Below are 24,984 nucleotides of genomic sequence, written 5' to 3'. Positions count from 1 at the left end.
AATGATCCACTTTTTCACAACTCGCAGACAGATTTTTGTAGAAACTTGAGAAGCTCTATGATTATTCAGCAAGGCCTGCTGATTCATTCGGTGCATGAATAAAATCGATAGCCCTTATAGTTTCCGCGTTATAAGACGTTGCTCGAAAGCATGTTGTCCCTTTAATATTATATTTTCAGCAGAAAAGTGTTAATATTCTCGTTCCCTGTCCGTTCTGAGAAAAACGATCCAAGAATGACGTCAATAGCCCTTATGGTTTCCGACTTATGGGCGGTAGTTCAGGAGCATGCGCCTCCATATTAAAAGCCCAGGGAAGTGGGAGACACACACACTCAAACATAGACACCCACACACACACACACATTCATGGATTACTATCATTGTGAGGACTTTCCATTGACTTCCCTTCATTGTCTACATTTCTATGGCCTAAACCTGACCCTACCACTAACCCTTTGACCATCTTAATAGGAGGCAACTACTGGCGGCCATTTTGTGTTGAGTACTTAAATAGCATGTACTGCTGTTCTAACAGCTGGACAACAGTGATTAAATTTAAAAGGCAATTTCATAGACTTTTGTATATAGGCTGTTAGCGCATCAGAACCTGGAACAAATCTCCATCAGAACCAGACCCAAACTCCATCAGAACCTTGTCCAAAATCCATCAGAATCAGATGGAAACTATCAGAACCTGGTACAAATCTTCATCAGAACCATGTACAAACCTCCATCTCAACCAAGTCCAGGGTCTATCAGAACCAGGTCAAACCTATCAGAACCAGGAAGAAAACTCCACCAGAGCCAGGTTCAAATTTCCTTCAGAATCTGGACGTCCCTTCTATCAGAACCAGGTCCAACATTCATCAGAACCAGACCCAAGCTCCATTAGAACCAGGAGGAATTCTCCATCAGGACCAGTTAGGCACCCACTATCAGAACCAGGTCCAAACTCAATCAGCACCAGAAAGAAACCTATCAGAACCAGTTCAGAAATCCATCAGAACCTGGAGAAAATCTCCATCAGAACCGGACTGAAACTCCATCAGAACCAAGAGGAAATCTCCATCAAAACCAGTTGGGGACCCTCCACCAGAACCAGGAAAAAATCTCCATCAGAACCAGGTACAAACATGTATCAGAACCAGGTACAAATTTGTATCAGAACCAGGTCCAAACTCAATCAGAACCAGAAAGAAACCGCTATCAGAACCAGTTACAAGAAGCATCAGAACCTGGAACAAATCTCCACCAGAACTGGACCGAAACTCCATCAGAACCAGTTAGGAACCCTCCATCAGAACCATACCCAAACTCCATCAGAACCAGGAAAATATCTACATCAGAACCGGACCCAAACTCCATCAGAACCAAGAGGCAATCTCCATCAGAACCAGTTAGGGACCCTCCACTAGAACCAGGTCCAAACTCCATCAGAACCTGGTACAAATCTTCATCAGAACCATGTACAAAACTCCATCTGAACCAGGTAAAAGTCTATCAGAACCAGGTCAAACCTATCAGAACCAGTAAGAAAACTCCACCAAAACCAGGTCCAAATCTCCTTCAGAGTCAGGAGGACCCTTCTATCAGAACCAGGTCCAACATTCATCAGAACCAGACCCAAACTCCATCAGAACCAAGAGGAATTCCACATCAAGACTAGTTAGGAACCCACTATTAGAACCAGGTCCAAACTCTATCAGAACATTAAAGAAACCTCCATCAGAACCCGGACCAACATCCATCCAAACCTGGAATGAATCTCCATAAGAACCACACCCAACCTCCATCAGAACCAAGAGGAAATCTCCATCAGAACCAGTTAGGGACTCTCCACCAGAACCAGGTCCAAAATCGCCTTCAGAACCAGAATGAAACCACTACTTGGTGACTTATGATGATAAGACTATCTTCATAGGTCCCAGTGGAGAATCAAAACAGTGACCATTTGATGTCAGCTACTTAAACAGCTTCTACTGCTGTTCCAACACCTGAACAAGAGTGAATAATTTTAAAGGGCAATTTCATAGACTTTGGAATATAGGCCGTAGTAAGCATTAGCATTTTAGCTAATTTTAGCTTATACATTGTTTTTGCATAGTAGATGGAGTAATTTCACTTTGTTAGCATCTTAGCTTCTCTTTCTCCTCTCTTCTCTCTTAGCTGATGAACACATTGCCTTTTTTAGGACATTACCTGTTTGTTTTTGTGTTTCTTCAGGTATTTGTTGTTAGTTCACTCTTTTCAGAATTTTCTGCCATTTTTTCATATATTTTAGCAGGGAATTCAACTTCTTAGTCTATATTTTTGCTTCAGTCTATGCCTTTTCAGCTCATCTATGGGCAGCTCTTTCCTGTTTTATTAAGGTTTTTGTCAGTTTTTGCATTTCAACAACTATTTCAACAAGTAGTTTTGAGGTAACATCACCTTGTTACGCTGTTTTACAGGTAATAGTCTTCCTGCTTAAACAGATCAGATGACAGTTTTTCTTAGCTGTTTCTTTGCTTTGAAGGTTTTTCAGCTAATATTCTGCTGTCAACCTTAGCCACTTTCTGCCAGGTTTCAACAAGAGTTTAGCAGTTCTGTTTTCTTCTAATTCATTACATTTCAGCAGATTATCTTTAGTCAATTTCAGCTTGTTTCTGCCAGCTTTCAGCTAAAAAATTCAGCTTATAGCATTCACACTGGATTTTCACAGTATAAAAAGACACATCGCCAGGCTAGAACAGCTTACTTATCATTTATAGAAGAGAATAAGAATATTCCTAGGTTTCACTTTAGTACAGTTGCTAAACTTACGCAGAGTCATAGCTCTGTTGAGCCATCCATTCCCTTAGATCTCAGCAGTAATGACTTTATGAAATTCTTTTTAAATAAAATTGATTTTATTAAAAAAAAAATCAATGGCATACTCCCGAACATGATTACTTCATCCTTAGTCAGTGAGACTTTTTTTCTGCTCTCGGTGGAGGAGGACACTTTTTCTCTGTCTCCCGCACCCTCCCATATCTGTCCTGCTTCAGCTCTGTGTCTTGTCTTCTTTTTGGAGCCTCTTTTTGCTTATCTTCCAAATTCTGAGTTATGGATTTGGTCAGCTGGTCTCTCAATGCAACTGATCAAATTTTCTCGACGAGAAGACAGGTTGGAGGAGAGCCCGCTTGTCCGGAGTGACGTTTTTCTCTGGATACACAATGGACTCCTGGCAGACGTGGAGGATTGTGTGTTTGTCAATAATGTCAGTCGAGAATGTGGAAGATGTGTATATAATTGGATGTTTGATATCAGGATTTCTGCTTTTTGGAGTCAGCGGTTCCCTGGCATATCGAGAAATTCGGAGAATGTCAGCAGCTGTTCTGACAATTGTGAGGCTGCCTGGCATGTGTGATGGGATCTTCAGGGCGATCAGTACTCAGACTGAGATGTTACGTGAGTTGAATCGCAGACTGGATGCGATCCTTACAGAGGATCGCAGGCAGGTTGCGGTTCCTGGACTCAGGGGTGAAATGGGATAAATCTTGGAGAAAGTTGTTCGCTCGGATCTGGCGAAAGACCAGGAATTTGGCTGTTTGGATTCACCTTTGAGAAGCACCAGCAAGACTTTCAAGGCTGACGGAAAATTAAGAGTCATCCTAACCCAAATAATTATGGTTTTTCCTAATCTGGCAGCCCTGCACGGCCTTGATAGCTGGCTATCTTCAACCTCTCCTGGAAGTTATGTAAACATGACGCTCTGCTCCCTCTGCCCCCTCCCTTCCCTGAGGACATCTGTGGACCTGCTCAGAACTTTGTGGCCGATTGATGAACATTCCAATGTACCATCAAGGACAATGGCCTCTGGGACAGTGCTTCATGGACTTACTTGCACACACTCACTTGGACACACACACATGTTCAAGGTAAACATATGCATCCCCTCACACCACCTTCACCGTTACTGGCATGATGTTGTTTTGTAAACTTGTTGCTTCTTTGTGCTGTGGTTTTTTGCAATCTCAAACTGAATTTTATGCTAAGGATAAAGTGTGAAATAAGATTGTTTTTCCTCTACTTACCTAATGTGGCCTCTTTTCTCATCTAGCAAGTCAGCGCCTGTGAGTGGGCAGCAAACGCCTCGGTGACCCATCCCCCCTTGTGTTGTGTCAAGATGTATGTTTGGATGGGTTGTACTGGAATTCTAATTTCCCCTCGGGGATCAATAAAGTATCTTTGAATTTAATTTAATTTGAGACAGCAGTGTAGAACCTGATCTGTGTTTGGACTGCTTTGATCCAGTGGAGCTTCCTGAGTTATCAAAAACATTAGCTTCATATAAACCTTCAACTTGTATGTTAGACCCAATCCCAACCAAATTATTTAAGGAAGTGTTCCATTTGATTACCAGCCCCATTCTAGATTTGATTAATCTATCTTTAGTAAATGGATGTGTTCCACAAGCTTGTAAGGTAGCTGTAATTAAACCTTTACTTTAGAAACCTTTGCTTGATCAGATGATTTACTTAATTACAGACCTATATCCAATCATTCGTTTTTATCTAAAAGTGAAAAGTCAATAATGATATTCTTATGGCCTCAGATAATGGACTTGTGTCTGACTTGTTCTGTTAGATCTCAGTGCTGCATTTGATACTGTTGATCACAATGTTCTCTTAGAAAGGCTGGAACATTCTGTAGTTATCAGGGGAACAGCACTAGGCTGGTTTAAATCTAATTTGTCTGACAGATTCCAGTTTGTTCATGTCAAGTCAAGTTTATTTATATAGCGCTTTTCAGCAACAAGGCACTCAAAGTGCTGTACTTGAGGAAAAACATTACAATGATACAAAAAATCAAACACAGAAACAAATCAAATGACATTAATGATAATCAAATGGGGATTTACTGGTAAGAGCTGGTTCTAATCCAGAGCTGGTTCTAATCCAGTCTTTCTAATAGAGGTAATTAGCTCATTAAGTCCTCTGTGGTAAGGAATTCATCCTGTGCTAGAAGAAAGATGATAATATTAATCCTTGAGGTCGCTTGTATGAGGCAGTTGTGGTTCCATCCTTTAAATTATAACAGTCATGGGCACTCACTGATGTCTAAGTAGAGGCTGGGTCACTGGTATAAAACAGTTTTAGTCCAAACTTTCCAATACTAATAATGTTTGGCTTTTACTAGTATGAAATAGTTGTGCAGGGTCGCTGGTATAAATCAGTTTTAGTCCAAACTTTCAAATACTAATAATGTTTGGCTTTCACTGGTATGAAATAGTTGTAATACAATCCTTCTAAGAAATCTAAAAATCTATGAATTCCTCTAAGCAATCTAAAATTATTTGAAGCCACATTTAGGTAAAAAGAGGATAAGAAGAAAGACCACATTAGGTAAGAGAAGGGAAACAAATCATATTCCACACTTTATCCTTAGCAGGATACAGTTTGAGATATCAAAAAAAAAGATGCAAAGGATAAATAATCTTCAAACTCCAGGGTTAATTGTAGAGGAAACACAGGGTCCAGTGCTTGGGCCAATCCTCTTTTCTGTATATATGCTTCCAATAGGTAAACTTATCAGGCAACATGGGATACATTTTTACTGTTATGCTGATGATACTCAGCTTTATTTATCCATGAATCTGGTTGAGTCCAACCAGTTAGATAGACTGCAAGTATGTCTAGAAGACATAAAAACTTGGATGACTAAATTTTTTGCTTCTAAATTCAGACAAGACAGAAGTTGTCATCTATGGATCAGAATCTTTGAAAAAGAAACTGCTTAGTCAATCAATTAATGTGGACTGCATTAAATTGACCTCTGGTAATAAAGTAAAAACCCTTGGTGTTATTTTTGATCAGGACATGTCATTTAAATCCCATATTGAAAAAGTTTCTAGGATATCCTTCTTTCACCTCTAGAACATTGCCAGAATTTGAAATATTCTGTCCAGGAGTGATGCTGAAAATCTAGTCCATGCATTTGTTACCTCAAGGCTGGACTATTGTAATTCTTTACTATCAGGATGTCTACAAAATGCAGTTAAAAGCCTTCAGCTGATTCAAAATGCTGCAGCAAGAGTTCTGATGAAAATTAAAAAGAGAGATTATATTTCTCCGATTTTAGCTTCCCTTCATTGGCTCCATTAAATCCAGAATAGAATTAAAAAATCTCCTTCTCACATATAAAGCCTTTAATGATCTAGCTCCATCATACATTAGAGATCTGATTGTTCCATATGTTCCAAACAGAGTACTTCGTTCTCAGACTGCACTTTTACTGGTGGTTCCTAGAGTCTCTAGAAGTAGAATGGGGGGCGGATCCTTTAGTTATCAGGCCCCTCTCCTGTGGAACCAGCTGCCAGTTTAAGTCCGTCAGGCAGACACCCTATCTACTTTTAAGGGTAGGCTTAAAACATTCCTTTTCGATAAAGCTTATAGTTAGAGTGGCTTAGGTTATCCTGAGCTATCTCTGTAGTTATGCTACTATAGGCTTAGACTGCTAGAGGACATAATGACCACTTTCACTCTCTCTGCTACATTCTCATTCTACTCTCCAATTTTGCGTTATTTGCTGTTATTTCAGCTTTTAAACTCTATGTTCTCTCTCTGTTTTTTCTCTTTCTCGAAGCTACATCTCACCAGGCTCTGTGTTTAGCTGTGGCACCTTCCTGGATGGAGACATCGGCTGAGCTGCTGCTGCCAACAACTTAATGCTCACCTTATACAGATGATACACTTTGCCCTTTCTTTCATTGTTTAACCCTGTCTCTCCAAGACAAAGCTACTGCCTGAGCTTCTACTGTGACTGACAGGATGTGCTCTCTTTCATACTCTAGAGCGAAAGACCTATAACCATTAATGTTTCACTTTGCTTTCCTATAGTAAGGACTACTGGCTTAGTGCGTCTGTGTTCTTTTTTTTGTCTATGCTCTGTTCTCTCAAACCTCAAGTCGGTCGTGGCAGGCTCACACTGAGCCTGGTTCTGCTGTAAGTTTCTTCCTGTTAAAAGGGAGTTTTTCCTCTCCACTGTCGCTTCCTGGATGCTCAGTATAAGGCATTGCTGCAAAGTCAATGCAAGTGACTGTCCACTGTTTCTACAAGCTCTTTCAGGAGGAGTGAATGCTGCAAGTCACTGACTCAATGCAATCTGCTAGAAAAACCTTTATTGATTTATTCAATACCGCTTATTCTATAGTGGGTCACGGGGGAGTTGGTGCCTATCTCCAAGACTCTACGGGGTACACCCTGGACAGGTCGCCAATCCATCGCAGGGCAACACAGAGACATACAGGACAAACAATCATGCACACACTCATTAACACCTAAGGGCAATTTAGAGAGACCAATTTACCTAACAGTCATGTTTTTGGACTGTGGGAGGAAACCGGAGTACCCGGTGAGAACCCATGCATGCACGGGAAGAACATGCAAACTCCATGCAGAAAGCTCCCCAACCAGGAGTCGAACTGAGGACCTTCTTGCTGCGAGGCAACAGTGCTCCAGGCCGGGGGCTTCCCTTAGATAGAAAAATGTTTAATTAATCTGAATAATAAACTGAATCCAACTGCACTGTTTGATATTTAGGATCAATTGGAATGTATGTATTTGACTTGAAATTTGTATGAATTGACTTATTTGACTTTGTAAAGTGCCTTGAGATGACATGTGTTTTGAATTGGGGCTATAAGAGAGACTAAATATACATCCTTCAATCAAACGAGGTGTGAACATTTTGACAGGTGGGCGGGACTTCTGGTGGTGGGACATCCTAGGGCGGGACTTCCGGTGGCGTAAATGGATATAGTCATTAACCGGATGTTGTCATTAACCGGAGGTTGTCATCACAAGGAAGCAAATCTTTCTAATTGTATTTTTTTTTTTACCTCTAAACACAAAACATGTAGTTTATCAACTTTAAAGGTCACTCAGGTTAATGCAGGCACGTCACACAAAATTCTGGTAAAAAGAGAGAACCTGACAGAATTGTAAATTTATTTTGTTTTAACGCAGGGGTTATTTAGATGGATGTTTTTACATCTAAAACAAACAAGAAAGACAAAAAAGTAGATACAGAACCTTTCTTCCTCTGCTCAAATGTTTGAGTAATCTAATATAATCTGCCCCAGCAACTTGTAGAGATTATCTAAAAACAGAGAAACAAATTAACTGAAACAAATAGTTAAAAAGTAAGCCAAACATGGAATTATCTAAACTTTTATGAGTGCTCAGTATGCTGTTTCCAAATTAGAAATGGATTCTACAGCTAAAAGACTTTGTTTGGAATCATTAGAGACTCCATTTGGTAAAATGGATGATAATTTTAGTTACCTTAAGCTTTTCTTTTTTCATCTTAGAGCAATAGTTATTGAGGATTTAGAGAAAACAGTTTTATCCTCATCCCACATGGGAGCCAGAGGTTGTATCCTGTAGGTGTGGTCTATGTAAAACTGAAAAAAAAGAAAATAAAGGTTATGAAGTCCTCAGACATGTCACTGTTTATTGAATTAAGGCAGACATCCGCAGCTGTTTCTTGTGTATTGTCTTAGACAAAGTCTTCACACCGACTGTGGTCAAAGTAATTAAGACGACCGTGCTCCTTCCTGGCCCAGTCTCGAGCATTGTCTCAGTCAAAACACATCCCCGTCTGCGCTGTTGCTGAGGTGTCTCGGGGGGTGGCCAAGGGGCGTAACTATGCGCGCTGATAGGATTTCGTCATTGGAAACAGAGAAGGTGGCATAGTCAGTCATCCTGGTTCTATCGAGAGATACAACACAATCTTTACTGGGAGATCGGGTTCAAATCTGGTAGCTAAAAGTTTATTTTTAACCAATTACACTGAAATATTTTTAGAACACTTGTAAAGAGAAACAAAAAATGTCGGAACATATTTCAGAAAACGAAGAAGGTGATGAACATTCTGCTTCTATCGAGAAATACAACGCAATCTTCAGTAGTAAGTATTCATCTTTAAGAATTCCTTAAGTGCTTGTGAATGCTCGTTGTATAATAATAATGTTTAAGTTATATTCTTTAGAACCCACAAGGGACGAGCTGGATGGTATCATTTTTACACAGTCTGGCTATGGTAATTATTAACTGCAACAACATCTGGTTTAGTCAACTGATGAATGCTATTTTGTGATTTAAAAAATAAATGAAATAAATTCTACTTACAGATTTAACAAGAGACGTATTCCTGAACGTTGGAGAGGTCAGCATTTGTAACCATCTGCCTCCGAAAAAATCAAAGTTGAGACAGAAACTTGTCTTTAAAAAAGACAATCCGATCCCAGCTAAACATATCCATGAAAGAGAGGTCGAAGCATATGTTTTCACAGGTCTATGCGATATTGCAGACTTGTTTTAACCCCTGATAAAATATTTTACAGATATATCGAATGATTTAATCCAGAACCCAAGCCTGGATAACATTCAGCAGAACTTTACCAGTTCAGTGCAGGAAGAGTTGGCACCGCTCGGAACCGTTCAAATACCCCGTGTACGGAGTAAGTTATAGTATTTCAAATTCTGTTCTATCCAAATCTTCACAGAAACCAGATTTGTTTTTTCAAAAGACCTGCATTGTAACGTAACTTTATTTTGTTTCACAGAATATCTTAAATTGAGGACAGACTTTGTGCTCTGTATACCAGGGTGAAGCTTGTTAGAGGTTTATTGAATGGTAAGTTTAATTCTTCTTATACTCATTTACCTACTGAATTAATTCGTATATTTCATTAATTTATTTTTTCTTTATCTTTCCAGAGGCAACGTTGATGGTGGAGCAGATTTCATCGAGACCTGGACAGCAACAGTGCAGACAGAGAGTTTTCACATCCTTACGTGACCGTTGTAATAAAGCATCAAGTTTAACGCTTCTGGCTGCATGTCAGACACTGTTACTGAAACATTGCGCTGATATCAAGGTAATTTAAACTGATCCTTGGGTCTTATTCTTCTTCTTCTTCTGATACTCATGTTAATATGGATAGCCAGATCACACATGCGCTGAATGAGATAAGGAATGTTGTTGCTCAACTCAGTGAAATTCCTGTTAATGCAGAAGTAGCAGATAACATCGGGTTAAATGCATCTCCTGCTAACAACAGTGAAAATTTAATAAATCAAAATCCGCACGGTGACTTTTTACGCTCATTAGAACAGGTTGTTGAAGATTTAAATAGAACACCGTCTCCACCTAGCATTTAGAAAAATTAATCAGCTGACTTACAAATTCCTTCAACGTCACACGCCGCTGATCATACTGGGCAGCATGGCGGTAATTTCAATCCGGAGGTTGCAGTCAACCCTGATCAGATTGAGGGAGATCCTCCTGTGACTGTTGAACGTGAACATTTTAATAACATTGAAATAAGGAGACCTTTCACCATCCCACCTCCCTGTCCTGGTAATGTCCCTGATCTCGCTGCAGTCTATATAAACATCATGTATATTCTCACTGAATTAGCCGATACTGCAAGATCTTTAGCCAGACGTAACGATGTTGTGCAGCTAGAATTAGTCAGGGAAAATCTGAACCGTAACGTCACGTTTACCGTTAACGATGATGGGAATATGATTCTACCTGCTTTTGAGGATTTTTTAGATGAGTTAGTACAGTCCAACGCTGAAATGCCTGCAGATAATGAACTGGAATTTGTTCTACAGGTAGTTAATGACCCTGCAGGAGGCTCGAAAAGTAAGGTTAAAGGAACGCTAGACTGTGAACTGATTAATAAGAAAAAACGTCACCTGCATATTGTAGATAATTCCGGTAATCAGTTATGGTTTGCCATAAGTCTTGCACACGTCTCTGACTCTAACCTTACTGATAATCAGGCTTTAGAGCTGGGGAGGGAGTGGCAACACAGGGCTGGTTTAGATGATCAAACAGCAGTAACTTTCAGCGACATTGGTACATTTGAAAACATTCTAAAGAGAATAATTGTAGTGTTTGTGTTACAGGCACTGCAGCTCTGTGTAAATTTGAGACCAGTTTCCCTGATCGATCAAACCCTCTCTTTCTGCTGTAATTTCAAGGTCACTGCTATGGGATAAAAAATCTCAAGGGTTTTATAGGATCGAGATACATCTGTGCATATTGTTACGGGAGCTATGAAAAGCCAGACACAGACCATTGTGAAGGCTATTGTCCGGTGTGTCACTCATACCAGTGTATGCGTTAAATTAACGAACCTGTCGCCTGTGCAGGTTGTCACAGAATCTGTCGTAATTCTTCATGTTTCAGCAGACATAGGGAACCCCGCAACAAACCTAGTGCTGACAGGCCTATGAGTGACTGAGTTGGTAAAACTGTGCAAGGTGTGCAAAAGGATATACGTTATTCCAATCAGCAGGCAGGATAAACTACACCTGTGTAATGTAAATGCCATATTTGCGGTGAGAATATACCTCCTGATTTAGATGTGACGTGCGATGCTGATCTGTGTTACATTCAAACCGCCCAAGCCTGTAATCAGTTAGATGATAAATTGTTTTTTTATGATTTTGAATGCTTCATCGACGAGAACGGTGTGCACATCCCCTATCTGGTCTGTGTTAAAACGCTGAAAGGTGAGGAATGGCATGCTTATGGATTGCACCCAAAAATGTCTTCTCCATTTCAGGAGACCGATGTACAGAGGCTTTACCTTAATAGCACACAACACACGTGGGTATGACAGCTACATGATTCTCACAGTTATGCTGCAGTTAGGCATTAGACCTCATCTCATCATGCAGGGAAGTAAAGTTCTCTGTTTAACCGACCCTGATTACAGGTTAAAATTCATTGATAGCCTGTCCTTCATGTGTATGAAGCTTAGCGCGATGCCGAAAGCATTAGGTTTTAGTGATCAGACCAAAGGTTTTTTTCCCCCACCTATTCTCTTCTGAACAGCATCTCCAGTATGTGGGGTCTTTTCCTCCTCCATCCTCCTACGCTGTAGAACGCATGAGCCTTCAGGAACAACAGGTGTTTAGCAGCTGGTACAGAGAAGCGAGCAAAGGGATCTCTGACTTTGAGAAGGAAGCTTTTCGTTATTGTAAAAATGATGTGGACATTCTATTTCAAGGTTGTGTTAAATTCAGGGATGAGTTCTTTAAGGAAACAAGTGTGGATCCGCTTAAATGCGTCACAATAGCCTCAGCCTGCATGAAGGTTTTTGTAACCAATTTCCTTCCTCCTAAAACCTTGGCTATCCCCTCACCTCTGGATTACAGGCGTAGTAGTAAGACGTTTTCCAGCGCGTCCATTCAATGGCTTGGCTGGATTTCAGACAGCAGAAAAATAGACATTGAACATGTATAAACAAGGGGGAAAAGAAAATTGGTCCATATTCTGTGGATGGGTATGCAGAGATTAACGGTGTCAAAGTTGTGTTTGAATTTTACAGCTGTTTTTTTCCATGGCTGTAAAAAGTGTTACATGCCTCATGACAAGTGTCCTTTGAGAAGGGTAGCATTTGAACAGTTTTATGCAGCCACTGTTGAGAGAAGCAAGGTACTCCAAACTGTGTACGGCCTTCGTATCGAGGTCATCTGGGAGCATGAGTGGACTGAAATGAAAAAATCAGACCCGGGGGTGATCAACTTTCTTGAGAAAGTTAATGCACCCGAACCGCTATCACCCCGAGATGCTCTGTATGGTGGATGCACCTGCCCTATGAGGTTGAGGTACACAGCGGGGCCAGGTGAAACTGTACACTATGTGGATTACACATCTCTGTACCCTTATGTAAATGCTAACTGCGTCTTTCCCCTCGGGCACCCCACCATCATTTACAAAGATTTTGATGACCCCAGCAGCTACTTTGGCCACGTCAAAGCTGTGGTCTACCCCCCACGAGGTCTCTTTTTCCCCATTTTGCCTTACAGAACATCCCAAGGTAAACTTGTGTTTGCTCTCTGCCGCACATGTGCTGAAATAAATAACCAGTCAGGTCCCTGCAGGCATAATGATGAGGACAGAGCTCTGACAGGTGTGTGGGTGAGTGTAGAGTTTTGTAAAGCCTTGCCAAAATCACTGAAGTTTGGCATTTTGAGAAGACCAGTGACACAATCTTTAAAAGTTACATTCATTGCTTTTTAAAGGGTAAGCAGGAGGCTTCAGGCTGCCTTTCTGAAACGGTGGATGAGGAGAGCAAGTCAAAGTATGTAGCAGACTACACAATCCACCAGGGTATCCAATTAGACGCAGGCAAAATCGAGGTGAACCCTGCCAAAAGACAGGTAGCAAAACTGTGCTTAAACAGCTTTTGGGGAAGGTTTGCGCAGCGAAGTGATCTGTCTCAGACCACAGTCATCACTAACCCTGATGTGTTTTTCAGCTTCATGTTCTTGAGTAAATATAGGGTTAACTACTTCCATTTCTTCAACCCTGAAATGTGTGTAGTGCAGTGGAACTACAGCACATGTGTCTTCTCTCCCCCAGGCAAGGTAAACAATGTGTTTATTGCTGCATTCACCACCGCTTATGCACGTTTAAAATTACTCAGCAGCATGGAACAATTGCAGGACAGATTGATTTATATTGACACGGACAGTTTGATTTATGTGACAAAAAGTGTTGAAACTCCTTTGGAGCTTGGAAATTATCTGGGTGATCTTACTGACGCACTCGCGGGAGACAGCATTTCGGAGTTTGCATCAACAGGACCCAAGAGTTATGCATATCAAACCAAAACCCAGAAAAAGCTAGTGATACGTGCTAAAGGCATCACTCAGATGCATGAATGCAGCGAGAGGGTCAATTTGGACAGCATCAAAGGGCTGGTTGAGGGCTACTTAGAGGGGTCAAGTGAGGGTGTCATTGAAATTCCTCAGCACACGATCAGGAGGGATAAAAAGAGATTCCTCTTAAGAAATGCTGCATTTGTTAAAAGGTTTCGGTTGGTGTATGACAAGAGATGCCTTTTTTCTGACGGGACAACTCTGCCTTTTGGTTATTAGAGCATAAGAAGAAGAAGATGAAGAAAGATAAAATAAAAATTTAAAATTAAAAAATTTTGCATTCTTCCAATTTAGAGCGCCTTTCTCATGTATGATAATAGGACCCAGCAGTTGCGGGAAAACCTTTTTTGTAAAAAGTGTTTTGCAAAATTGTAACCATGTCATGGATGTTGTTCCAGAAAATATTGTGTGGATTTACACATCTTTTCAGCCGATGTATGCTGAATTGCAGAATATAGATAAAAATATTAAATTTGTGGAAGGATTGCCTCATTCTTTTGAAGATGAAAACCTGTTTCCTCCTGATCAGAATCATCTGATCATTCTAGACGATGTTATTGCTCAAGCCTCAGATGATGAAAACGTGATGACGGTCTTTACCCAGTTTCGTCACCATCGTAATATGATGTCATGATGTTGACTCAGAATGTTTTTCATCAGGGAAAGTTCAGTCGCACTATTAGTTTGAACAGTAATTATATGGTGTTTAAGAACCCGAGAGATAAACTACAGTTGAATATACTAGCCCGCCAAATTTTTCCATCGTAAAAGGTTGTCTTCCTGGAGAGTTTTGAAAATGCAACGAGAGAAGCTCATGGATATTTAATCATCGATTTCACGCCTACCTGCCCAGAACATTTCAGACTGAGAACAGGCATACTTCCTCACCAGTGGCCTGCTGTGTACATACCGAAAACAAAGTAAGTCATCATGTCTGCACGTATAAAAAGGAATGTCCCATTATTCAGAGCTCTGTACCAAGCCAGTCCACAGAAACGTAAAGATATTCTTGCACACTGCTCTCCTGACTTTCTTCAGGCTCTGTGTGAGATTGCTCTGAATATTTTAAAAAGTAACATTAAACTATCACCCTCTCAACACCGGAAATTGAAGAAGCAAAGAAAAATCATCAGGTTGTTGGCTGATAAAAGAACTGGTATCAAATGTAAACAACTGGCTCTCAAAAGTCAAGGAGGTGGTTTTATTCTCCCCATCTTAACGGCTCTTGCTCCCTTGATCAGTGATCTAGTGGGTGGAATCATCAGGAGATAATGTCTCTCAGAACGTCGCAGAAGATGTTTCTCATTTCCCCTCATCAGTTCAGGCGTCTGACCCAGCCAGAAACATCCATCAGACAGACAGCGGAGGAGAATTTGGATGCTGAAATGAGAGTGATATTGAATGACCCTGTTTTGACTTATTATGAAAAAATAAAAAAACTATGATGTACTTTTGCAGAGGTATCTCACTCTACTCAAACAGGGTGTGAAAGAAGAACCACGGGTGAGTTTGACGCTTCAGCGTGACACATCGAGCAAGACTCCAGACCATGAGCAGCATGAAGAAAAACAGGTCCCGGGGCATGACCAGGTTGCTTCGGATCAGATTGTTATGGATGTACTGAAAAGCCTGCCAAAGCATAACCGTTAAAATGAAGAAATTATCCGAAAGAAGCGGGGGTTGGACTTCGCGAGGAGAATTTGTATTCAAAGGAAATGTTGTAAAGGGGTCCCATATGATTGACTTGTTGAAAAATCTCATGCTACCGTTTAAAAAATCTGGAGGACCGCTACCCCAAGGATGGTCAGACTTTCTGCATACTTTGTCAGAGGTAAACATCCCCATATCTTCAGTCAATAACCCTTATGCTCGTGATAAATATAGACGGCTCAAAACAGACGGAGAGGCATCATTTATTGAAAGTGTTGAAGCATTCCCTCGCATTAAGCAGAGAAGACAAAAGTAGATAACCTTTTCTCCCCATTGGTCGAGATCTGAGCAGGAAGACCCTAAAAATACTACCATGAAGCCAAAAAAGTCTCTTCGTAAAACAATACTACCTCCCCGATGGATCACATTTTCATCATAAACCGTTATAAGAAAATGAGATGTGTAACTTAGTTCTTTCATTCAATAAAGTCTTTATTAATTATATTTTCATGTCTAGCATCATGCTCTACTTCACACACACTCACACACACACACACACTCTTGTTTTGCTATATGTAGTGAGGACCATGTGTTGACTCCCATTGACTTCCATTGATTTTCAGTCATTTTCAACCCTTTCTATGCCCTAACCCTGACAATAACCCTAAACCTAACTATTACCAGTGCATGCCTAACCCTAACCTTAACCTAAAGTCAATTCACACCTTAGTCCTAAACCTAACCGTTAGCAAAATAGGTTGTGAGGACCAGCAAAATGTCCTCACTTTGGTACAAACGGTCCTCAATTAGATGGTGAAATCGGGAAAATGGTTCTCACTGTGATGCCAAGACAGGAACACACACACACACACATCCGTGTTTTACTATCTTTATGAGGACTTTTCAGTTACTTCCATTGACTTCCATTCATTTTTCTTGATTTTTAGTGCCTAACCCTGACCCTAACACTAACCAGTTAATACCTAACCCTAACCCTAACAATAACTCAATTCATACCCTAGTCCTAAACCTAACCTCTGTCCCAAGAACGGAATTTGAAAAAGTGAGGACCAGGAAAATGTCCTCACTTTGTCAAAATGTCCTCACTTTGCGATAAAAATATGAAAATTGGTTCTCACTCAGCAACAAGTACAAGTACACACACAAACACACACACACTGATATATATTTTAATTAGAATTTAAGCAGAAATTAAAATCAGAAACAAATTAGACAATTTAAATTCCATAACAATCCTGAAACATCTCCAAGGAGCATGAGTGAAAAATGTAGAACTTTGATAAATGACACATTTCTGGTATTTTTTTACAAAGTTAGATACCATTAAATCATTCTTAAACACATCTCCGGTGTATTTAGACAACACTTGCTGCAGTGATAGACCGCATGCTCTATGACAGACGTAATAAATACAATGATGTGGACAGAGTGTTTAGAAGCTGGTTATTGTGATACAATATTTTTGATGATCTGTCTTTTAAAAATGTTACGATGCTTGACGGGTAGAAATAAAAATCCGGAGGGAATCCATAAGAGTCAAAGAAGCTGGCTTTACCATTCTCTTCCAAAGTCAGAGCCAACCAGTGTTCCCCCGGCATGTGTGAAGAATGTGTGTTCGCTATAAAGTATACGGGCCCTGTGAATGTGTCAGCGAGCAGCGGCAGCTGGTCGCACGCCCATATACCGTAAAACAAATCTTCCAGCAGATAATGCAGTAGATCCTCAATTTCATGATTATTCATGTCTGATTAGATTAAGAATAATCCACCAGCACACGCCTCTTTGAATCAATCTCTAAAATAGTCATAACAAGCATAGATGATCAGTGTGGTTGTATGAGGCAATGGTTGCCTAAATCGCATCTCCAATCTTAAATTCCCACTGGAAAGTAGAGATAGAGCATCTGTGTCCTCACCCGGGTTAAGATTAAATGCGAATAGAGAGTATCCTTGATTAAATTCTTGATGTGTTATACTCAGCAGAAGATCTTTTAGATGTCGTCCTGTAGCCATTAACAAGTTGTAATACTCTCTCACTGAAATGCCTTGGTTAAAATTGGGTTGGAAGGCCTTAGCAGGAATTTGTCTACCATCCTTGCATAAGGCTAAATATTCCATATCAAAATGATTAAAGTCAAACGGATTGAGATCGCGTGTTCCTGTAAAAGCGTCATGATCCAGTAAAGCAATCACCGCATACTTGGGAAAAATACCTAAGAAAAGATTCTCTTGGTTGCCTACCCTTGAATTTTCAGGGATGGAATATGTTTTTACATTCACGCGTGAAAGTGGATACAGAGCATTTGCTTTCATTAAAGCTGTAGTGTGACCCAGTCGTACAGCTGGAGAGATGGTAACTTTTTTGATGAAAAGAGATGCTCCTAATATCCTGAGTTTGAAAGTGGAGTCTCTTGCGGCCATGAGACAAAAAGAATCGTTGGCTCTTGTAAATTTAATTTTGAGGTCAACAGAGTTTAAAAGAAGTCTCTCGCAGAAACATATGTCTGCATGCAAGGGTCCTAGAAGATGTACCTCCCTGGAATTTGCCGTAAAGCCTGCTCTGCTGTTAAGACCTTGGTTAGGGCCGTTAGTTGTAACAATAGAGTTCAGAGCCCCTGCAGTGTCTTTGAAAAAAAGACCAGAGCTAAACTGGCTTTTTAAAGAATCCTCAGAAAAGTTTAACAATGTCTCAATCATGGCTCTATATGGATGTGTAGCGCTGGATTGTGAAATCTATCGATCTCCGAGAGTGACATCACACTGACTGAAGATGGTGTTTAACGGGTAGTTGATGAGCCCTACAGGTGCATCATTCGGCAGGTTTGTTCCATCCTCGTTTGTAATTTTCACTCTGAGATGCAACAGCGTATCATTGAGATCTAGATACTTTTCTCCGTCTCCCGGAATGAAAAACTCGATCGGGCCTCCATCGGTGATTGCTGATAAAGGCTGGATCTCGGTGTAAATTTTATCTTCAATCGATAGCTGCGTCATTGGGGCAGAAAATAAGTCCAACTCTGCCAGTGTGCACTCTGATGATTTGTTATGTAAAAGTGCCATTATTTAAATATATCAAAACTTGCGGAAGACTTCCTTCCTCTTCGTTTGTCATCTCCAACTGATCTCCTTTTTCGTGTTTGTCGTTTTTTAACCGTCCTTTAAACGATTGCCAGGGGTCTTCTTCTGGGTCTTTTGGATAAAACCATAATTCCTGAACCTTCTTGACCGTCGGTATGTGTAGAACCACTCATTTTACTCACGGCCCTACCTATGACATCCGAAGCGATATTTGATGCAGCCGTTTTAAGATTGGGTTTTGCAATAGCATATCCTTTTTTAACCAGAGGGGATACGAAGCGGAATAATTTTGAAAATAATGATCCAATTCCGCATCCGTACATGACCGGGGCCCCATAAAACCCTGGCAGATTACCGCCTGATTGACTTACATAGTAATTTACAAAGCAATTTGGATCACGTCTCAGACTTAGCTGTGTCATGTTCTCTCTTGCTTGCTTGGTGCAGTGTTGAAGGACCAGGGGAATATGAATGAAAACCAATCAGTCTTAGAGGTTATATATATCTCTGTTTATACAAATAAAATTAATCTCAGGCTACGTTGTGATATCACCGGTTTGAAGTGTAGTCTTACGATGGTCTTTCCATAGTCAAAATTTACAGGAACATTTTGGTCCGATTTAATTTCTATATGGATATTTTCAATATGTCTTCTAGAAACTGGAAGGTAGTCAGAGTAACCATATAACTGAATTTGCCTTGTACTTTGATGGTCCTCAGTAAAGGTGCAAAAGAGTTGCTTACTATTTGCGGGCTGACCACGTCGCTGTAGCAGTATAGGTGATAGAAACCAGCGTTTATATCCGCCGGAAACGGAGCCAGTGTTGGTTCAGCTACATGAATCCATTCCCCTAGTTTCACACCCAGCATATAAGCTAGACTACTAAAGAAGCGTATTTCATACTGACTGCTTGCTTGAAATGCAAATCTCTTTTGAACTTTGCTGAATTTAATGCGGATACCCGAGTTCATTTTTTTGAAAAACATTTCCATCTCTGTCTCGAGTTGAATAATGCTGTTATAGTAGCCACCTCTGATCCTTTGCGTATGGATCTCCACATCACCAACCTTCCTCCATTCAAAGTAGGCTACATTATTCGGTAAATTATACCATGTATGGGGATATGAAATCTCTGCTAATGCAACCAACCATTGGCCGTCTAAATCAATATGTTGAGCTAAATTTACACGGAAACTTGAACTGGTTTTATTTTTAAACACTTCCTTGCTAGCGTTAGAGGGAAGGGTAATGTAAAACCCGCCATCCTCTGCCTTGCTGTCCATGATGCTATATGAATCGTAAGGTTTTAGCACACACCTATTTTATACGTTTCGTAGTTCATCAAACCTGATCCAACTGTTGAATTTCTCAGGCAGGGTTTGACACCCTCAGGCAGGGTTTGACACCCTTAACGGTGTGTCGATTTAATATTTTCTCCACTTGATACATCTTGTCCTTAAATATTTTTTTTTTTTAAGTTCCTCAGCGTAAGAAGAACCCTCAATAGGTTCTCCATCCAAATCTTTGAGTTTGTATACAGGAGGAGATCGAGGTATCCGCTCATACACTGTAAACACTTCATCCGTAAAACTCTGTGTTTTTTGTCAAACACTCCACGTACCTTGGATATTCTGACAAGATCCCCCTGTTTAAACATTGTCACTGAGGCCCTGCAATATCTGTTGGAGGTAACACCGTACAGATTCTGAAACACTTGAAAGGCATTTTCTGAGGTCACTTCCATTGGGCTCATCTTAATGCTGGTATGGTAGCTATAGTAGTAGCTTCTAGCTAAATTTTGCAGGACATCAATGTACCGCCGGGTGTACTGCCGCCCTCTTTGAAAAGATGTCAATGACTGTTAATAAATAATTGTAACCGTCATTTTCCTTGGCCAGAGCTTGCATGTCACAGAGATCGGCTTGGGACTGTCTCAATGGTCTTGTGACAAAAACTCTGTTTCTCGGGAACTTTATTCTTACAGGTTTATGTAGAGTATAGATATCTTCTCCCAATAAAAAATCTTTAACTTTTTCAACCGCTACCTTCTTCCCCGTTTCATTTTGCAAAACCCTCCTGAACCTTTCTATACCCCCTAAACTTCCCGGATTTGATGGGTTGTAATATACATTTTTCATGATCCTTCTTTCAGACATCCCAGTCTTATGCTCACTCTGACAACTATTTGCTAAATAATGAAAAAAAAACACCTGAGGGTATATTTATACTTCTTTTTTTATTTTTACCCGTATTTAATAGAGAAACAGAAAAAAAGACAGTCAGATAATAAAGACCAATTCAAACATTGCAATGGGGAGATTGCCTTCCCCATTTGAGTCTAGGTTATTCCACCCCTATTTAAGTAGTTTTCGTTTTTTGGTCTGGAGGTCAGTTTTGTTTGAGTTTTGTTGCTGTTCAGTTGACCTCAGCTGAATTGGGCCCAAACTCATGTCATTTATTATCTAAGTTATTTTTGTATTGAAGTTTACCTTTTGTTAACTATTTTTGATAGTATTAAATTTAAGTTTTTCCAATTTTTGAACACCTTTTGTCCTTGCTTATGTCTGGTCCACCACAGTCCTCAAGAAGAGGGGTGGGTCCTCAAAAGAGGGTGGGTCCTCAAAAGAGGGTGGTCTTTAGATCCACAACAGGGAATGTCAGCAATCTTTTCACTGACATAACATCAATCCAGCAGCGTGAGTTTTGGAAAAGGTTGGAAAGATGCTGTCCAATTTCATTCATCTTCTCAACCCAAGCATTATATGGTAGAGCCAGCACTGTCTTGAATACACCGCAGTTCTGATTGAATGCCTCCAACACAAACAGATCTGAGGGGGTCGTCTGGTTGTTCTTGCGTTTGCTTGCCTGAAAAGACCAGCGGCCATTTGCTGTGGTTTTTGACCCCCACACTGCACTAAAGAGAGGTTCTCTTGCAGCTATTTCAACATCGGAAGGACACATTCTCATCCTTTTTGCTGGTCGAGGAGAGCTTTCATCTTCATCCTCCCTCTCGTATACTGAGAATGACTCAGAGTTATCGTTAAGGTGTGGGATTGTCAGCCGTAACAGCCCAGTTGTTGTGGGTGAGAGTACACAGAGCCAATGATCCATTAAATACCTCGTCTTGATCCAATTGATACAGGCAGAGCTCTCCTATTTCTTACATGAAAATATACCCCCAGCTACCACTCAGGCCATATGGTTCCAAAGACCACTCTTCTTGCAGAGTGTCGAACAGAGGCCTTTGTACCTTGCATAATAATATGTTGATTTATTCGGGCATCCAATTCACGGCGCGTATGCCTGTAGACGGTTACTGGGGTTTCACACAGAAAAGTCGTACGTCTTAGCTGACCTGAGGCCTGTTTTTCATCCATTGTTGTTGAAGTTGGATCATCATCTGCAGAGTATGTTACAATAGGAATTCCGACAGGTATCTCAGATGAGGAAATAGATGATGTAGATGGTTGCTCCTCATCTAGGCACACCTTTCTTTTCTCCCCGGTTTGATGAAAAACTCTCTTAACTCTAACCATTGTTCAACGAGTGTTCTTTTCCAGCAAATGCTTCAGGTAAATTGCTGCGTTTTCTGCTAGGAGCACGGTCGTCTTAATTACTTTGACTACAGTCAGTGTGAAGACATTGTCTGAGACAATACACAAGAAACAGCTACGGATGTCTGCCTTAATTCAATAAACAGTGACATGTCTGAGGACTTTAAAACTTTTATTTTTTATTTTTTCAGTTTCTGTGTGTTCTGTGTTTAGGTCATCTCCACAAGTTGCTGGTGAAGATTAGATTACTCAAACATTTGAGCAGAGGAAGAAAGGTTCTGTATCTACTTTTTGTCTTTCTTGTTTTTTAGATGTAAAATCATCCATCTAAATAACCCCTGCGTTAAAACAAAATGAATTTACAATTCTGTCAGGTTCTCTCTTTTTATCAGAATTTTGTGTGACATGCCTGCATTAACCTGAGTGACCTTTAATTTTATCAGAATTTTGTGTGACATACCTACATTAACATGAGTGACCTTTAAAGTGGAGAAACTACGTGTTTTTTTATTTTTTGATCTAAAAACATACAATTAGAAAGATTCGCTTCCTTCCTGATGACAACATCCGGTTAATGACGATATCCGGTTAATGACGATATCCGGTTACGCAACCGGAAGTCCCGCCCTAGGATGTCCCGTCACCGGAAGTCCCGCCCACCTGTCAAAATGTTCACACCTCATTTGATTGAAGGATGTACATTTAATCTCTGCTATATAAATAAAACTGAATTGAATTGTATAAAACATTTCTTTTAATAAATACTTTTTACTATAAAACATTTTTTTTGCTTTTTTTAATGTGTCCTGTCCAGCACAATAGCACTCAGAATTAATGTCTGAGTCCCAAGAAGAAGCCCAACAGATTAACTTTTTTTTTTTTTTACAGATTTACAAGTGGAGCATTATTGCTAATGCTATAATGCTCCTTTGGTATATATAAAAAAAACATTATTGGAAACTTGCTTTGGTATTATTTCAATTGCTATGGACAGAAAGACAGAAACGAAAAGTTAAAAAAAGAAGCAAGAAAGAGAGAGAAGAGAGTCTAAAAGGAAAATGGGAGAGAAGGAGAAAAGTATAGAGAGAAAGAAGGATGAAGAGAATACTAGACAATTGATAGCCCTAAGTGGGTCTCGTTTCATGGTATTCCATGACATTTACTTGTATTCTGTACAACTGCAGAAAAGCCCCTTCAGTTGCAAACCCAGCAATGGAGTCAAATTATAAAGAAGTGACAAAATTAAGTCCTCCAATCTATTTATGCACTTTGTAGAGTGTTTATTGTATATAACTGTAAATTTCTATGTCATCTGTACCGTCAAATTCCAGGGTTACTTGTGGTGTACCACAGGTTTCAGTGCTTGGGCCAGTTCTTATTACTATATATGCTTCCAAAAGGTAAAATTATCAGGCAGCATGGGACAAATTTAGACTGTTATGCTGATGATACTAGGATTTGAAGACAGTTTGTGTGAAAAAATTTGTCAAAGTCATAACTGAGGAATGCATGTGACCTTTGCTGTTCTAAATATTTTCCAACCTTTGAAAAGAGCACAAGGGAATGCAGCATTTATGTTTAAAAATGTAACTGAACTCAGTTATGCACTGCTCATTAATACAGCTGCACTACCTAATATGACTGGTGTGGTTAAGTATTTGATAATGGTTAAATATTATTTTTTGTGCAGTGGTAGATTTAAAGTATTGCAACATGTACTAAAACTAGTGATGGGCACAGCTATCCAAAAAGTTAGTTTCACTTACACTGAACCGCTAAGCAGATAAAAGATTTTGCAAAAAGTAACGCTAACTGCTTACCCGCTAAGACGACTGTCACTCATTCACTGTACACCTAGTGTGCCTAACAGACTCTTCGTGACATGCCCACAACAGAAAAGAACAAATATGTGAATTAGTTAGTGGACTTAACGTTGGCAAAACCTAATTTATTGGAATCTAGACGGTCTGCTTATGGTTTCCAAAGTCAGCAAAAAATGTAAATACGCTAAACGAAAATTCTGTTTCATTTATTATCTGTTAACAGATTAGCGGAACTGTGCCAACAACTGACCAAAATTACCTTGAAAAAAAGTGAAGTCCATATCACCCAGAGTATAAATGCAGGGCACACAAAACAAAATAGCATATCAAATGACCCAACAATTTCTTTGAGATATTGTACACATTTATGAGATTATGATTGCAGTTCAATATATTATGCAGGTCTGAATGAAATGTTTTTCACAAATCTGATCATGCTTCCAAAATTTTGGCCTATACTTTAATTGGTAATATCAACAATATAACCACTACCAATTCCTAGGAGAAGGAAAAAGCCATACCGATGCGTAGCATGAAGTTGTTGAACGACTGGTAGTTGATGTTCATCAGTGTAACCTTCATGGCCAGAGCAAAGTCAGCCAAATCTGCCAGGTGCTGCCAGCGCTCTCTGTCAGACTGCTCTTCCATCTGTAAGATAGAAATACAAACAACAGGTCTCTAATTCTGCATTTTAGCACAAAGAGTATTATCATATGTGAAATACCAATGACAGTGCACTATGACTTCGAAATAATTTATATCTCTCTCTCTCTATACACACACACACATATATATATAAAATTCAGTCAGTCAGTCAGTCATTTTCTACTGCTTATTCCAGAGTGGGTCACGGGGGAGCTGGTGCCTATCTCCAGCAGTCTATGGGCGAGAGGCAGGGTACACCCTGGACAGGTCGCCAGTCCATCGCAGAGCAACACACAAACAACCATGCACACATTCATTCATACACCTAAGGGCAATTTAGAGTGACCAATTAACCTAACAGGCATGTCTTTGGACTGTGGGAGGAAGCCGGAGTACCCGGTGAGAACTCACGCATGCATGGGGAGAACATGCAAACTCCATGCAGAAAGACCCCCAGCCGGGAATCAAACCCAATACCTTCTTGCTGCAAGGCAACAGTGCTAC

At 40.1% G+C, this 24,984-nt stretch overlaps 1 protein-coding gene across 4 annotated transcripts in view; it reads right to left on the bottom strand.

Moving 5' to 3' along the window:
* The window catches only part of adcy3a (adenylate cyclase 3a), a 171,991-nt gene that overhangs the window by 60,752 nt on the left and 86,255 nt on the right, over nucleotides 1-24,984 (bottom strand). For 3 of the 4 annotated variants that reach the window (XM_047360985.1, XM_047360983.1, XM_047360986.1), the window contains exon 19: nucleotides 24,357-24,483. In XM_047360985.1, coding sequence (XP_047216941.1) covers nucleotides 24,357-24,483 — 127 coding nt within the window. Of the gene's footprint in view, nucleotides 1-24,355; nucleotides 24,484-24,984 lie in introns of those variants that run through there. The other variant, XM_047360987.1, reaches the window with a different exon arrangement.

Source organism: Girardinichthys multiradiatus, chromosome 3 (genome assembly GCF_021462225.1).
Source record: "Girardinichthys multiradiatus isolate DD_20200921_A chromosome 3, DD_fGirMul_XY1, whole genome shotgun sequence".
Classification (NCBI taxonomy): domain Eukaryota; kingdom Metazoa; phylum Chordata; class Actinopteri; order Cyprinodontiformes; family Goodeidae; genus Girardinichthys; species Girardinichthys multiradiatus.
Note: the sequence above shows the minus strand (reverse complement) of the source record. Positions and strands in the feature narration are given on the sequence as shown.